The sequence below is a fragment of the Vulpes vulpes genome, chromosome 16 (assembly GCF_048418805.1).
Source record: "Vulpes vulpes isolate BD-2025 chromosome 16, VulVul3, whole genome shotgun sequence".
Taxonomy (NCBI): domain Eukaryota; kingdom Metazoa; phylum Chordata; class Mammalia; order Carnivora; family Canidae; genus Vulpes; species Vulpes vulpes.
Genome location: NC_132795.1, coordinates 66990877 through 67007178, shown reverse-complemented (window position 1 = coordinate 67007178; position 16302 = coordinate 66990877). Strand labels below are relative to the sequence as shown.

Sequence of the window (16302 nt, the reverse complement as noted above, 5' to 3'; positions counted from 1 at the left end):
TTTCTGGTGTGCCACAATGACTCTTATCCATTACAAAACTACCCAGTTCCAAGCCAGAAAGGAGACGCTTGTATAACGACGTATGGGGAACGGTTTGGATAGTGCGTCTCCAAAGGAGGAGTTCAATTCTGTTAGAACCACAAGCATCAAAAATCCAACCAGCCCTCTGGCAGGGCTGAGTTAATATTTCTGGGTTTTGTTTTTTAAAACACAGACACAAATACATACGCACACGCGTGCATGTGTGCGCGCGCACATACACACACACACACACACACCAAGTTGACCTTGGAATATTTTTTCTAGCTAGGACATACCCACATGTTTTGGTTAATAAATCATCATCATCACTCCGGTCAATCAGCTGGGTTCTATGTTACCTAGCCCTGTGAATTTAAATTCGAAGAAGACCATTGTGTTGGGGGCTGGGGTGGGGAGGTGAGGGGGGCAGGCAAGAATAGTCCATCACATTGTGTCAGCTGCGGCTTCCCTAGCGATTGGTAGTTTTCATTACCAGACTTGTCAGGTGCATACACGCAGCTAGAGTGGGCAAACACTTGGAAATGGGTTGTTTTAAAAGCATACTCTCGATAACCAACTTATTGTGCCTTTTTCATTTAGATTCCACGATCCGAAATGGCCTGTAGTTTAAAGCAGTCCTACGAGCATCAGAGTGAAGCTTCTTACTATTTAGGGTGAGAATTTATTGTCTGAATTTATAATTGCTCCTCCAAACCCATCTTAAAAAAAAAAAAAAAAAGCTAAGTGTTTGCTCCTTTCCTACAGATCAGATAAATCAGTTATCAAAGTGGTACAAAGAACTGGGCTGGGTAGGGGGGTATCCGCAGGCTTCAAAAAAACTTCGCAAGACCAAGAAATAACTCATCCACTGCCAAGACGACAAACGCTCATTTCCACCCAAAAGCTGCTGTTGAAGAGCCCTTTCCTTTGTATATGGCACACAGTGTGGGCTGTATGTTTAACATTTTAATTTGTAAATAGTAATGGCAAATGTGCTTCTACACCGCTAAGGTATCAAAGCACCTTACCATTCTCAAATGGAAGCAAATGAGTAAATACCCATTTTGTGTTTTGTACGTTTGACCCAGGTAATGTTCTTCATTCTCTTTTGGCAAAAGCAATTTCACCATCCCCAACAATTAAAAGTCTGTAGCTTTGCCCAGCACTTGGGATCTTAATTCATACTCAGTTTGATCGTTTCCACCTCCAAATCATTATAGAATCCTAACACGATTCTATATGTCAGTTTTCAAATTAACTTGTTGCTTTACCCAGAATTATTATTTTGTTTCTTTTACTTTAGGTAACCTAAGACTATAGATTTCATGAGGAGCAAGCATTCTCTTTCATTAGGGGTGTGTGTGTGTGTGTGTGTGTGTGTGTATGTCTTTAAGTACCTTTGCAAGAAAGGAAAGTAAGTAGCAGCCAAGATAGTTACAATCACAGATCTCCTGACACACACACACACACACAAAAATCAAGCTCTAAATATGTACAATTATTGCTTAACTAGTGTTTCCCCCCCCCCCCTTCAAACTCTCTGGCTAAAGAGAAAAAGTTTCCTTTCTCCTTAATAATTTTTAAATGCATTTAGCGACCCTGGGCACACAGAGTAAACTAGAGCTTTGAGGCAATCGTCCAGTTCACGTGAATCTCCCCCAGAAGTCTTTTGTCTGAAAAGTCCGGAGAGCTGAAGAAAAAGCAATGTTTGGACTCAGATTACACAGTTTCCTCAAATTTCCACCTTGTTTTATTAGCACAAACCTGACAGTACATTTCCTGACTCTAGATGTGAGAGCTCTCGGTCGAAAATCGTGGAACCAGAAATGTTGTTCAGAGTATGCTTTGCTTATATGATTCCCATAATCTCTCAGCTCTCCTGGAATTAAATGCCATTTGTACATGCAAACCTCGACTCTTTCAAGTTAGTTTCAAAGAAAAACTTCTCGGGGCTGAAACCTGGTTGACTTGGAGTTGAGTCTGAAAGAATACGGTGTCTTTCCCCCTCTTCCAGAGGGACATTAGAGCTCTCACGAGACGTGTCCCCTTCCTAACAGGCTCTGTGACACATTCACAGGTGTGCTGAACCACTGAACCGTGGAAGCCAGCTTCTCACTTCCAGTCACTCATGGCTTCCCTTCCTTAGTCATGGTCTCTAAATCTCCTTGGGAAAATTGTTAGTGACAAACTAATTCCTCGGAACCGGTCAGGATTTGCCCTTCACCATTTTAGGAAGTTTTCCGCACATCTTTTTCATCCTTTGCCACAATAAAGTCCAGTCTTCATTGGCAGTATCGAAAACTCTCTGAGGCGGAAAGCTGGTGCTCTGTTAAAACTTCTCTTCAACTGTGTTAATATTGTCCTAAAAAAGTTTCAAGCCCACAGTTACCTCTCACCTCTGGCTATTTTATATTTTCTTTTTTCCTAACAGGGCTTTCCAGGGTAAATCCAAAAATCTGTCTACAACTGTAGGAAGTCCCAAGAATTGAAGTAGCCATTAAGTGTCAAATGGACTAAAAGAGAGATCCCGGTAGCCTTGACTAAATCTCCAAGAGCTTGGGTTTTACTTAGAAGTCAAGGCATGTATCAAGTTGAAGAACGTTTATTATTTAACAGATAATGCCTTAGAACGCATTTTTGCTCTCTTGCCTGCTTCCCCCAAAAATACAACCCGAAACGTGGCTTCTTAAGTGACTTATTCTGTACCCTTGATAATTTTTTTTTAATGTTTTTGCTTTCGCAGCCTAATTTCTGCTTTCCAGCCCTACATACACATCACTGAGAGGAATGGACAATTTCTTTTTTTCTTTTTTCTTTTTTCTTTTTTTTTTTTTAACTGTATTTCCTTCAGGGCCATTTCACAGACGGGGATGGGTGGGAGACGGAGAGGTCAGGGTCCTCATATTTAAAACCCCGCGTTGGGTAATGAATTCGCTCCTCATTGTGAATATGAATAGAAAGGTAGGGGTGTTTGTTCCTTTGGCAAGTTTGGAGGAGCAGATTTGCTTTTGAAACAGCTACATTTTACTCAGTACCTGCTAAGACGAGTCAGTGCGCCCCCTGCTGACAAGTCAATAGTGGGACTCCTGAGCACTTCCAAAGTTTATTTTGTTCAGTAAACCGTGTCATATAAAATTAACAACAACCAATAAAATTAGCTTATATGTTTCAACTGTAAAAGTCCAAAACAAAATAAAGCTAGTTTTAGTGGCGCTAGAAATCTCTAGTTTGGCTTCTTCTCTTTGGCTGAACCAAGGTCCTTTTATCTAAAGCCCAGTGCACAAACATATAGCTTAATGTGACTAGTGTTCTTCCTTTTATTTCTTTCTCTATGGCAACCAATATGCTCTGCTCAGAAATGTTCCCCATCAAGGAAACAAATGATCTTCAGGGAGCAGCTCTATATGGCATCTGGTCCAATGGAGCACAGAGAGTTAACCCCAGTCAAAAGCAAGGCTGCCAAGCACGTAAACAAGGAGTGGAAAACTGGCGATTCTTACCCCCCTCCCCAACTGAAACCTCTTCCTCCCTCCTTACAAACCATTTCACTGATTTGGCATCAACTGTTTCCAAAGAAATTACAAATTTTAAATTGCAAGGTGTTCCGGATGCGAAAGTGCAATAAAATTCTGGCCATTCGATTCTACCCCTCATCACACCAGACGCGGCTTCCTTTAAAAAGAACAAAACCAAGACGCTTTTACAATCCTCTCCAGCCTATTTCACGAAGGTAAGGTGCCCACACAGGCTTGGCCTTGGCCTAGCTATTTCCTCCAGCCAGATTTATCTAATTAACTGCACCTAGCAAGTAACTTCCCCCTCAATTTTTACAAAACCCAGGGACAGTGGCGGTGGGGGGTAGGGTGGGGGGGGGGGAGCAAGACCGGCTGTCAAAATGGACAACAAAGTAAAAATCTAGTTTTCAATAATAAAGCTCCAACGCCCTTTGGGAATAAAGTGTAGGATGTCCTGGTTAGTTTTGATTGATCACCCTCTTTTCTGATGGACTTTCACTCCCGAGCTGGGAGGCAGGAACTAAGGCTGCTCCCCAGACTCCGCATTAACCAGGGGTGCACTGACTTCCTGCCTCCTCTTCCTCCCCTGCTTCCTTCCACTGCGGTCGCTCAGCCCTTCCTTTGCCAAGCCCACCCCACCCCCCTGCTCCCAGCAGGAATCCCCCCCCCCTCACACTGCAATCCCAGACAAGCACACACGGGTCACCACATCAGTTCTGGCTACAGAAAGGGGGTGTCTTCCCCTCTAGTTATGATTCTCTAGGAAAAAAAAAAAGAAATATGTATAATACTGCGTGCTTTATAATCATTTTTCTAGGGCTTCCCCCCACCTCACAATCAACAATTAAAATTAATAGCACTCTCCTCCCCCACCCCCAAAAAAGTGAAATGCCTCACTGTGGGGAGCTTTGGAGTGAGTCCATCTTTTTATGTAATATTTTAGCAGGGTTGGGTTTTTTTACTCTCCCCCAGCACACTTTCCCTTCCTTCCTTCAAAACAGTTGCTCTGTGAACCCTCTCTTGTCCCAAGCAATGAAAATAAGCTCCCAAACCTACAAGAGCATAAATAAACCGTAAAGGAGGGGGGAAAAAAGGGAGAAAGCAGGTAAAGAAAATGAAAAAGGACTTACCGAGCAAACTTCCCGGCTTAGATTTTAAAATAAAAGAAGATGTTTTATTATTTTTTTAAAGGTGCCTGGGGGGGGGAAGGCATATTCTCAACTCCCCAGAACCGATGCATCCTTAGTCTTCCCTTTACACTGACTCCTCTAAACCCAGCTCTCCACCAGTCTATTATTTTCACCAAAATATATGAAAATGTATGCAAATGAAAATCAGCACTAACTGTTCTCCCCTTGTTATATACTTTGGATTTTTTTTTTTTTCCAGACAAAACAATCACACTAGGCAAAGGGAGGGGGCGGATGGGGTGGGGCTGGGTGGGGGGAGGCTGGGGAGCTACTCGAGAACTAAGTACGCGGAGAGGGGGGAGGACAGACCTCGGAACAGAACTGTATTTCTGTTATCGAGGAGCACAGCGTTTTGGGGGGCTTCCCATACGCGCACACACACCCTCCTTGAAAAGAAAGAAAGTGGATCTGTTTGCAGAGGCGCTATCACGTTTCATCAGGCCACCTGAGACTGCTTTTGAAAGCGTGTACTGTGAAATTCATAGCAGTAATTTAGACAAAATCCTCACTGTATATTAATGAAAGGCGGCCCCATGGCTCTGTTCCTATCCTCCCCATTCAGTGTAAACAAAACCACGAGACTCTCTCGGTTTTTGAGCCGGATCCAAGTAAAATCGGCAGGAAAGGAAAACACGGGGTGCTGGCACCGACTATTCAAACGTCTGCACCTGGAGATCTCAGATTTATTCAATGAAATCTGTGTTCCATCTTTTCTATATACATATACACATACATAAATATAAAAAGGAACCTTAGGGGGACGTCGAGGGGAAAAAAAAATCCGTTCTGTTTGGGGTTTGGTTACGGCTGCCTCTCAGAGCTGCACCTTAGCAATAATGGCTTTGCTAAAAACCTACCTAACGGCGGTATCTCTCAGCCGGCAAGCAGGAGCTGGACCAGATCCTACATAAATCCTACGCGTCTACCGTTAATCTTGAGATCACGCAAAGGCGTAGCTTGCGGCTGGGCTCTGGCTTAAAATTGAGTTCACCTAACTGCGTCCAGCCGGAGGAATTATTCATCGGGAGCGGGCGGCGGGGTCCGCGGGCTACCCGGAGCACCCCGGCGGCTCCGCATCTACCTCCGGGGCCGCTGGAGCTCAGGACTGCCGGCTGCAGGAGCGGGCTGGGGCGGCGGGCTGGGGCGGGCGCGGGGCGGGCGCGGGGCGGGCGCACCCGCGGCCGGGGTGCGGGCTGCACGCCCACGCACACTCATTAGGAACCTTGCATTTACTGAATGTCCGAGTTGGGTTAGTTCATTGGAAATCCCCGAGGAGGGTTCAATTTGCCCTTGTTTTCGTTGCCACTTTCTCTTTTTTCTTGGTTCGCTGAGGTTCCTCTGTGCAGCGTTTCCGCTTGGCCGCGTCCCCCCACCCCCGCTTCTCCCGCCTACCCTGCGCGCGCCCCCTCCCGTCCCCCTTAACTCTTTCAGCCGGGCTGGGGCTGAGAATGCGTTTGTCGCCTCCAGCCCATCCACTACGCAAAGCCATCTGAAAACAGAAAAGAAAGAAAAAGCACCACTGTGTCTAAGAATAGCGAGCAGGCAAAACCCCACTAATAACCACAGAGGAGAAAAAATAAATATATATATATATATACACATACATACACACACAAATGCACACACACGCACAATATAAACGGTGGAGGGCGCGGCTAGGCTAGTGGATCCTGGTCCTGGTCCTCTAGGCCGGCTCCCGCTGCAATGGGAATTCCTGGAGCCAGTGGGGCGGAATACACTTACGATGGATCTATGGGGAAAGGTCGAGCTGATTGCTTTTCAAATACATCGCAGGGCTCCGCTGGCCGGCACCCTCCAAACACACAAGGACACGCTCGCTACTCGCTCGAATCCCAGCGGAGGGGGGAGAGAAGGAGGGAGGGAGAGCGCGGAGGCAGGGGGGTGGGGAGCGAGCGAGCCGCGGCGGCGAGCGGTCCGTCTCGCACGCGCGGGCACCGCGCTGGTCCTGGGCTGCAGGTTTCCCAGATGATGGCATCCGAGAACTTAAACAAAGGGGGCCGCCGCCGGCGCGCGGCGGCTGCGGAAAGTTGCGGTGGCGGATTTCCAGGGAGCGCGGCCGCGACCCGAGCCCTCGGCGAGGCGAGCTCTCCCTTTCCACCCCCGCCGAGGCAGAGGCGGGGGCCGGCCGGCGAAGGAAGGGGGAAACTTTGAATCCACTGGGGATCCGTCTGCCTATAGGTATTAGCGTGAAGGGTGCATCCGCGCCGCGCGCGCTACAAACCTCGGGTGGGGGTGGGGCGGGGCGGGCGGCCACGCGACGCAGCACTAGGTGAAGTGGGTAGGTGGCTATTTTTCATGCTTTTTTTTTTTTTTTTTTTTTTTTTTTTTCCTCTCTCCTCTCTTCATTTTCCTCCTGGTCCTAACCCCCCTCCCCCTCCGCCTCCCCCTCCGTCCCTCCCTCCCTCCCTCCCCGTCCTCTCCCCTCCCCTCCTCTCCTCTCCCCTTTCATCCCCGCTTCCCAGACTGGTAGCGAACGCCGGGAGCCGCGGAGAGAACGCCAACCCCTCGGCCGGACGCTAAGAGTTAAGATGTGGCGGAGGGGGTGGCGGGGGAGGGGCGGAGAGGAGAAAGTGGCGAGGGGGAGGGAGGCCGGGCGGGGGCGCGGGGCGCGGGGCGGGGGGCGGGGGGCGGGGGGGACGACAGATTTCCAGCTTCTACGACGCTCTGCCTAAATTAAAAAGCAACCAATCGGAACGGCCGGAAGGGGGGCCGCGCGCCCTGAGCCAGTCATTCCGGGCCTGCCAATCACCCAGCGGGTAGCCAATCAGCGGGGGCCCTGGTGCTCGACTTCCTTGTATTTGGGAAAGTGTGGTGGTGGGTGCGCGCTCGCGGCGGAGGGTAAACATTCGACAGTCCCTGCTCAGAGAGGGAGGGACAGAGAGCGAACTGTCAGATCCCGGCGAGAGCGGGCGGGCGAGCGAGGGAGAGGGAGTGAGAGAGAGAGAGAGGAGAGGGAGAGAGGGAGAGAGAGAGAGGGAGGGAGAGGGAAAGTGAGCGAGGGAGCGAGAGCGCGAACGAGGGCGCAGAGCGAGCTCCCGCTGCAACTCCGCTCCGGCTCGGCCAGCGCCAGCGCCGTCGGTGCACCCTGCGAGCCGTGCAACGTGCCCACTGGAGTGGGTTGTGTATCAAGGATCCCCTATATGCACACACACACCTCCACCTCCACCAATGCACTCTTCTTCCTCCTCCTCCTCCAGACAACTGCTGGGAAAAAAATAAAACACCAGCCCCAACCGCCAGCAACAAGGTAACAGAGCCATTCGACCTCATTTTTCTCCTGTTCAATTTTCTTCCTTGTTATATTTGTTTCCTAATTTCTGCCCAAAAGGAAAGATGTCGCATCAGACTGTGACTGTTGCGAGGAGAATGAAAGAGGACTCTTGTTTCAGAGGCAACCAAGAGCTCCGGCAATAGCAACTTCAGAGAAATGCACCATCGCAAGAAGTTTTCCTAGGACAGAGCAAAACTTGAAACGCAAGGACCAGAGGAGGAGGAGAGCAGGAGCCAGCCTCTCCTCTCCGCACACGCGAGCAGCCGGCATCACCACGCCTTCAAGGACGGCAAAAAGTTTTGCTACTCCGGAGGAAAACGAGAGAAATGTGTTCCTGAGGAGGAGAGCAGCGAGCGGGCGAGGCGAGGAGCGCTCCGGCTGCTGGGCGCCCGCGGTCTGGTCGAGGAAGAAAGGAGCGGCCGCTTTCTTTGTTGTCTCCCGTGAAACCTCCGCTGAGCAGGTGGACTGAGCCCCGCGCCCGGGCCGAGGATAGCGGGAGCCGCGGGAGCCGCGGGAGCCGCGGGAGCCGCGGGAGCCGGCGCGCCCCGCCGCAGAGCCCGGAGCGCAGGCCCGCGCCCCGCCCGGCGAGCCCCGCTGGAGCGAGCGGAACGCGCCGGGGCTGGGGGGCGGCCACGACCCCCCCTGACGGGGGCGGCCACGGAGCGCGCCCCGAGAGGCGAGCCCCCCTCCCCGGAGCGCTGCTCCTGCTGCTGCTGCTGCTGCTGCTGCGGCTGCTGCTGACCGAGGCCGGCCGGCGACCCCCGCGCCCTGCCGAGCGGCCTTGCAGCTGCAGCCGGGGGCCGCGGCGGCGGCGGCGGCGGCGGGGGCGGAGGCGGCGGAGGAGGCGGCGGCGGCGGCGGAGGCGGCGGAGGCGGCGGGGCCGGCCGGGGCCCGGGGCGGGGGCGGGGGCGGAGGGGGGGGAGGAGGGGGAGGAGGGGGAGGAGGAGGCGGCGGGAGGCGGGGGGGCGCGGCGGCGGCGGCGGCGGCGGCCGCGGCTGCTGCTGCGGCGGCGGCGGTGGTGGCGGCGGTGGGGTGGCGGGAGCGGAGCGGCATGGCCACGGCGGCTTCTAACCCCTACCTGCCGGGGAACAGCCTGCTGGCGGCCGGCTCCATCGTGCACTCGGACGCGGCGGGAGCCGGCGGCGGCGGGGGCGGCGGCGGGGGCGGCGGCGGCGGCGGCGCGGGCGGCGGCGGGGGCGGCATGCAGCCCGGCAGCGCCGCCGTGACCTCGGGCGCCTACCGAGGGGACCCGGCCTCCGTCAAGATGGTCCAGAGCGACTTCATGCAGGGGGCCATGGCCGCCAGCAACGGCGGCCATATGCTGAGCCACGCGCACCAGTGGGTCACGGCCCTGCCCCACGCCGCCGCCGCCGCCGCCGCCGCCGCCGCCGCCGCCGTGGAGGCGAGCTCGCCGTGGTCCGGCAGCGCCGTGGGCATGGCCGGCAGCCCCCAGCAGCCGCCGCAGCCGCCGCCGCCGCCGCCGCCGCAGGGCCCCGACGTGAAGGGCGGCTCCGGGCGCGACGACCTGCACGCGGGCACCGCGCTGCACCACCGCGGGCCGCCGCACCTCGGGCCGCCGCCACCGCCCCCGCACCAGGGCCACCCGGGGGGCTGGGGCGCCGCCGCCGCCGCAGCCGCCGCCGCCGCCGCCGCCGCCGCCGCCGCGCACCTCCCGTCCATGGCCGGGGGCCAGCAGCCGCCGCCCCAGAGCCTGCTCTACTCGCAGCCCGGGGGCTTCACGGTGAACGGCATGCTGAGCGCGCCCCCGGGCCCGGGCGGCGGCGGCGGCGGCGCGGGCGGCGGCGCCCAGAGCCTGGTGCACCCGGGGCTGGTGCGCGGGGACACGCCCGAGCTGGCCGAGCACCACCACCACCACCACCACCACGCGCACCCGCACCCGCCGCACCCGCACCACGCGCAGGGCCCCCCGCACCACGGCGGCGGCGGCGCGGGGCCCGGACTCAACAGCCACGACCCGCACTCGGACGAGGACACGCCGACGTCGGACGACCTGGAGCAGTTCGCCAAGCAGTTCAAGCAGCGGCGCATCAAGCTGGGCTTCACGCAGGCCGACGTGGGGCTGGCGCTGGGCACGCTGTACGGCAACGTGTTCTCGCAGACCACCATCTGCCGCTTCGAGGCCCTGCAGCTGAGCTTCAAGAACATGTGCAAGCTCAAGCCGCTGCTGAACAAGTGGCTGGAGGAGGCGGACTCGAGCACCGGCAGCCCCACGAGCATCGACAAGATCGCGGCGCAGGGCCGCAAGCGCAAGAAGCGGACCTCCATCGAGGTGAGCGTCAAGGGCGCGCTCGAGAGCCACTTCCTCAAGTGCCCCAAGCCCTCGGCGCAGGAGATCACCAACCTGGCCGACAGCCTGCAGCTCGAGAAGGAGGTGGTGCGGGTGTGGTTCTGCAACCGGCGCCAGAAGGAGAAGCGCATGACGCCGCCCGGCATCCAGCAGCAGACGCCCGACGACGTGTACTCGCAGGTGGGCACCGTGAGCGCAGACACGCCGCCGCCGCACCACGGGCTGCAGACGAGCGTGCAGTGAGGGCGAGGGGCGCCGCGCTCCGAGGGCCGCCCCCCGCCGCCCCCGCCGCCGCCGCCGCCGCCGCCGCCGCAGCCGCCTGCACCGCCACCCACCCCGCCGCCGCCGCCGCCGCCGCCGCCGCCGCCGCCGCAGCCGCAGCCGCAGCCGCGCAGACCCCACCCCGGGGCCGCTCCGGGCCCGGGCCGCGCCGCCGCCCTCCCCTCCGCCCAGACACGAGCACGCCCGCCCTCGGAGGGAAACGGGAGAGAGACGCGGGCCAAGGAGACGCTGCTGCAGTCCGAGGAAGGAGGGGCGACACAAAGCAAACGCGTGACAAATACCCAGACTGTTTTATATGCGTATATGTAACACACAAAACCGCAAGAGAGAAAGGAGGCGATCATGAGATCTCGTTTATACTGTGGTGGTGTTTCCTTTTTGTTTCTCTTTTTCTTTCTCAAGAAGGGTGAAGATGCCTAGCGCACCGAAACTGCACTCGCGAGGGTTTTCCCACCCTAGGAAGTCCTACACGGCAACGGTGGACAGCACCCAGCACCTGCCTCGTCCTCTCCTCTTAAAAAAAGAAAAGAAAAAAGAAAAAGAAAAAAAAAAAGCACCCCCCTCTCTCCTTTTCACTACCCCCTCCAAAGGGCTGCCTAAAGTGATCTATCGAAACTTTCTTTCCTGGGAGCGACCTGAAAGAAAGCAGAGGCACCGGGTTTAAATCAGGGGTGGACTCTGTGCTCCGGGGCCCTGTGTTTTCTTGGCCATGTTAAAGTCATTTGGGGACAAATTGACTATGAAATGGGAAGGAGAACACAAAGAACGGTCTTCAGGAAATAAAAAATAAATAAAAAGGAAATATTCACAGCTTCTGAAATTAACAGACTGAATAGCAAAGCCAAAAGTCAAAGTATCCTCAAAGTAACCTTGGAAATAGAGCATCACGAAAGAGCAGAGGGATGGGCGAGGGAGGAAGGGATGTCCTCCGAGGAGTGGGAGAGGGCCCGGCAGGCCAAGTCGGGCAGGGCGGGCGGACTGGGCGCGGAGCGAGGCCCTGCCACCAACCCCGGCTTTAACGGCGGTCACTCGGGTGGATGAGGCCTAAAGATTCCACCGCTAATATTTTTTTTATTAATATTTTTTATTTTTTATTTCTGGACTGACTCAGATAAAGAGATTTAGAAGGACTGAGCACCAGCCGATGCACTTCTCTGGACTTCTCTCCTCAATCCGTTGCCAACTTTGATTGAATGGGTGCTGTGGATGTGATTATATAATACTGCCATTTCCAAGCAGTGTTTTTGGTAGGTTTTAATAAACAGACTTTTCAAAAGACGGCAATATAGAATTGTTAGATCCGTTGTTGATCTAAAAATATTTGCTTTATATTTTCATTAAATGACTTCTTTTAATATTTTATTCAGAATACTTATGAACTGCTGCAAAACGGTAATTTATTTTTCCCCAGATCTTGTATTACGTGTTTTTTTCAGACGAGCACAAATCAAAATGAAATGAAAATATGGACAGTTGCTAGGTAGTAAGGGTATCTTTTGATGTGATCATTTGATTGTAATTTAATTTGAGTAGTGATTCCGTAAGAGCTGATCGAGAAAATAAATTTGTTAGAATGAAATAGTCTGTGTCTGATGCATAAACGCTATGTGGGAAGACAAGAGTTCTTTAGAAAATATTTTTTTACTAATGCCAATCCTTAAATGATAGCACTGAGGAAGGAGAGTCCGCTCCACCTAAGGTATATTTGGAAATATAGAGTAAAGGACAGTCACGACAGAAAGTGCTAGTACTTTAACAGAGTTGTCACTCCTTGTTAATCCATAAAGCTCACAACATTATTCTCTCCCTTGGTTTCAGTGGGTGTTTTTAGTGTGTTTATAGGTGAGATTGCCTAAAGACTAGTCCTTTTCTTGGAGATACCTGTGTCCTTTATCATCTTTACCAGAAGACTGGACTACATCACCAGTAAAAATGTGCCACCTGGTTATTAATGGTTAATACAGAGCTTCCCCCCTAAGTTTAGCCTCTCTTTCCCTTCCCGTCAACCTCGCCATACTGCTAAGTTTCTTTCCTCTTTTTCTGAAGACTAATACTTGTAAAGAATAGCTGTCAAGTCTATAAAATATTTTTGTATTAATTACTGCCCATTAATAACTATATGCAATTCAGTTTAAATTATTAAGCTGTTCTGGTGTTTTGTTTTGTTTTGTTTGTTTTTCTTGTGCTGAAAGAATGCAGTTCTGAAATCCTGATGCTGGGCCACACACTACATTACCCTCAGTGTGATGACCAGCTCAGACTTAAGATTCTATTCTACATTTCTATGTTCCGGTCTTTCCCCAGTATGATTCCATATCTTCTTTACTGGTGCTGGGGCTTTGAGTTGTTTTGGTTTTTTTTTTATTATTATTATTGGTTTTTGTTTTTGTTTTTGTTTTTTTTGATCACTCTAGATACACCCTGCAGAGCGGTCACATTTATCAAGTTAATGTATCAATATTTACAATGTGGGAAAATGAAAGTATAATGCCTCAGGTTGTGAGTACTACAGATGCAAAAAGCTCTGCTCAGTAGAGTCCTTTCGTATTGTACTTAAAAAAAAGTATTTGGGAGTGATAAAGCAATGATTTTATGGATTAATTTAATCTCATTTAGCTGTCACACTTTCTACCTTCTCTCATCTTCCTCTCTCTTCCTCTGACATCGATGCAGGGGTTAAAAAATCCGGAAAACTGTGAGATCAACAAGGAACAGTCATTTCTTCTAGACAGACCCTGTGTCACTTTCATAAATCAAGCCCAGCCAGATGGCCATGTATTGGGTTGCATTATTTTAAACACCAAATCGTACTAAAAATCACAATCATTTTGATTTGTGAAATCTGAAAAAGGCCATATTTATTAAACAGAGAGAAGGAAAAAATGAAAACAAGAAACCACAATTTACTTTTCTTTGCCTTCTTGTTTCCTATTTCTCTTGCTATTGTAATCTCTCTGCCCAGCAGATTTACAACCTGGAGTGGGGGCCGGGGGTGGGGACAAGCTTCATCATTTTTTTGAAGGTCTACAGGGGCAAGCAAAGAAGGCCTTATGAGAAAGCTGAGGATTGGGTGTGGTGGTTTTTATATGGTGGATACTACTGGCACGTGAGATGAAATCCTATTTTCCCTACAGGAATGGCAGTGGTTGATTAGACAGAGAATGGGTCTATTTAAAATTTTAGGAGGTATTTGCTTACTTGATTTGGCTGACGACAAAAGAACTAACATTAGATTTCACACTGTTTTCTACTAAAAAGCAACCTTTGCTGATTACTTTGGAAGAAGCCCAGATTTAGGGGTAGCAGAGTAACTTTTCACTGGAGAAGATGGGAAAGAAAGCCCATTTTATTTCATCATTTTGCATTTTTAAAAGTGAGCTGGTGCTTGCACTCCATATTTTTTTTTTTAAATCAACCCTTTGAATGTATTTACAAAATGAAATTCATGGTTGAAAAACAAAAGAGGGCAGCTATAACTGAGAGGTTTTGTGCTAAGGCTTATATTGTTACACATGTAAATAATGAAAATATTGTTATATATCACCAGATCTTTTTAATGAATTTGGTCATTGTGTTCCTTTGCAGCGCAAGTGTCTTGTGCTTCGTAAAGTGCCCATTTGTTTCCTCCATTTCAATCCACCCCCTCCTCCCCTTCCAACCCAAAGGAAAGTGACAAAGTTCTGTTCCATCAATCTGGCTAATCCCGAGCTGGGCCCATTTATAGTTTGCAGTGTCCTGTGGCTTCCTGATCAGTCGTCCAAGCCCCTGTCACCTCATTCACCCAACCATCTTCCCCTGCAAGTCTGGGCGATAAATCATTCAAGGTGTATTTAAAATAGTCACTTTGCTGTTGTTGCTCTGCCTTTTTTTTTTTTTTTTTTAAGTACTTAGCCAAGGACTACTTCTTTGTTCCAAAATAGAACTGTTCGTTATTGATCTTAGAGATTCCCTCTGCTTCCCTGTAGCCTCCAGTGTTTGCTTATTACCATGCTCATAATCTGTTTTGTATGAATGGTTTTCAACATTCAGAGAATAATTGGTTCTAATATTAAATGCAGTATATACTATTGATAGTTTTATCGATAAGTGTAATATTTTAAATAATTTTAACAATTAAATTTGTTTTTTAAATTATATATTTGTAAAGTATTTATCCTGTTGGAAGCAACAATATATTGTTGTATTTATTCGTTTATTTTTGTAATAAATGATCAACCTCTTCAAGCTAAATCAAAAATGACACTTTTATATATTTATACAAAATGCATTTTAAGATATGGGCATATTTGCACCAATTTGTATGTAAATAGAGTCAGAGCCATCAATAACTTGTAGCTTTCAGAACTAAATTGAAGGAAGAAACATTCTCTCCACATGGAGTTTAGTTTGCCCAAGTTCCAGGGTAATTAATCAAACTCTAAAATGGATGCAACAAGTATTGGCACTGGATGCAGACTTGAAATTAATTATTTAGGAGGTGGACCTGGTTTTTTTCAAGGCAGAAGGATAGAAATGAAAGAATTCTCTTCTTTCATGAAATGCACGTGGCTGACTGGACTGATTAGAACAGATGCTATGTATCGGTGATAAAAACCTAATACCTGGCTGTGCTCAGACATCTATGCTGGGGGAAAGGTGTTGAGAGTTAAGACTTGGAGGCTCTCAGTGACTCAGAAGCAAGGTGATTGGAAAAAAAAAAAAAGAGTTGTGTTATGTTTGCTTTTTAAAAATAGTCCTTGAAATGGCTGTAAGTGAAGAACTTTTCTCTGCTAGTCCTGTTACTGACAGCATGAGCAATCAGTACAGGTGTTGCTGTTGCTGATGTTGGTAAGAGTGAGGCGCGTCAGAGGTGTGGGGGCCACCTCTCCAGCTTTCAGAGTTCTGTAGGTCACTTGGTCATCTCAGTTCCTCAGGGCGGCTGTTGTTCCGAGGGCCTGAAGGTCACCCACGTGACCTCCCGACTGCAGGAGCCCCACCGTGGGCTTGATCTTGATTTCAGTAAGGAAATCAGAGGGCTCTGGGTTTGCCTGAACTTTCCAGTCTAGGAAAGGAAATAGTGCAGAGGCTGGAAGACCTGGGTGGGGGTGGGGGAGCGGAGATAGCAAGAGGGGTACTTGTGTAATCAGATTCTTTGATTTTGTTAGCCTGGCTCATGGCCTATTAATTAGATTACTCTCTCTTTCATTCTTGATTTCACATCCGTGTTTGTTCCTGTATCCTAAAATGTGGGCGCGAGCGTGGCTAGCAGGAGCCTATGATGTCACTGCCGGCCAGCGGCGGCCGCCTGGCCTTCTGGAGAGCTGTGGGCTGCGTTCTTTATGAGTCTTACGAGTCGGGTCTTCCTCGAGGAAGAGTTGGCTCTGGAAGTGACCTCAGAGGGGTCTGGGAAGAGGGCAACTGGCATTCTTGCGGCCGCCCGGTGTGCGCGCTAGTGTGTGTTTGTGTGTCTGTGTCTGTGCGCGCGCGTGTGCGCGCGCGCGCGCGCCTGGGTGCCGGGGAGGGGAGGGGGCTGCAGATATTCGCGGCCTGGACTCTCCAGCCCCAGGGATGCAGATGGCTTGCTCAGGTGCAGGGCCTGCCTCGAGTGCCATGGGGACCCGAGGAGCGGAGCAGGACAGCGCCGGGGCAGCGGGCGGCGGCAACCCAGCCTCTCCCCGGGACGCAGGGCCGGCCGGGCACCGAGGCGGGGCGGTG

The 16302-nt window shown here is 51.1% G+C and overlaps 1 protein-coding gene across 1 annotated transcript; it reads left to right on the top strand.

Annotated features, from left to right (window-relative positions):
* Window positions 1-8970: 8970 nt before the first annotated feature.
* POU3F3 (POU class 3 homeobox 3) lies at window positions 8971-10674 on the top strand. The gene has a single exon (XM_025992763.2). It carries the CDS (start codon window positions 9070-9072, stop codon window positions 10567-10569), a length of 1500 nt encoding a protein of 499 aa, XP_025848548.2. The 5' UTR covers window positions 8971-9069; the 3' UTR covers window positions 10570-10674.
* The last annotated feature ends 5628 nt before the right edge of the window (window positions 10675-16302 follow it).

What these genes read in the sequence shown, in the direction of transcription:
- POU3F3 (XM_025992763.2), top strand. Translation starts at nt 9,070, where the DNA reads ATGGCCACGGCGGCTTCTAACCCCTACCTGCCGGGGAACAGCCTGCTG.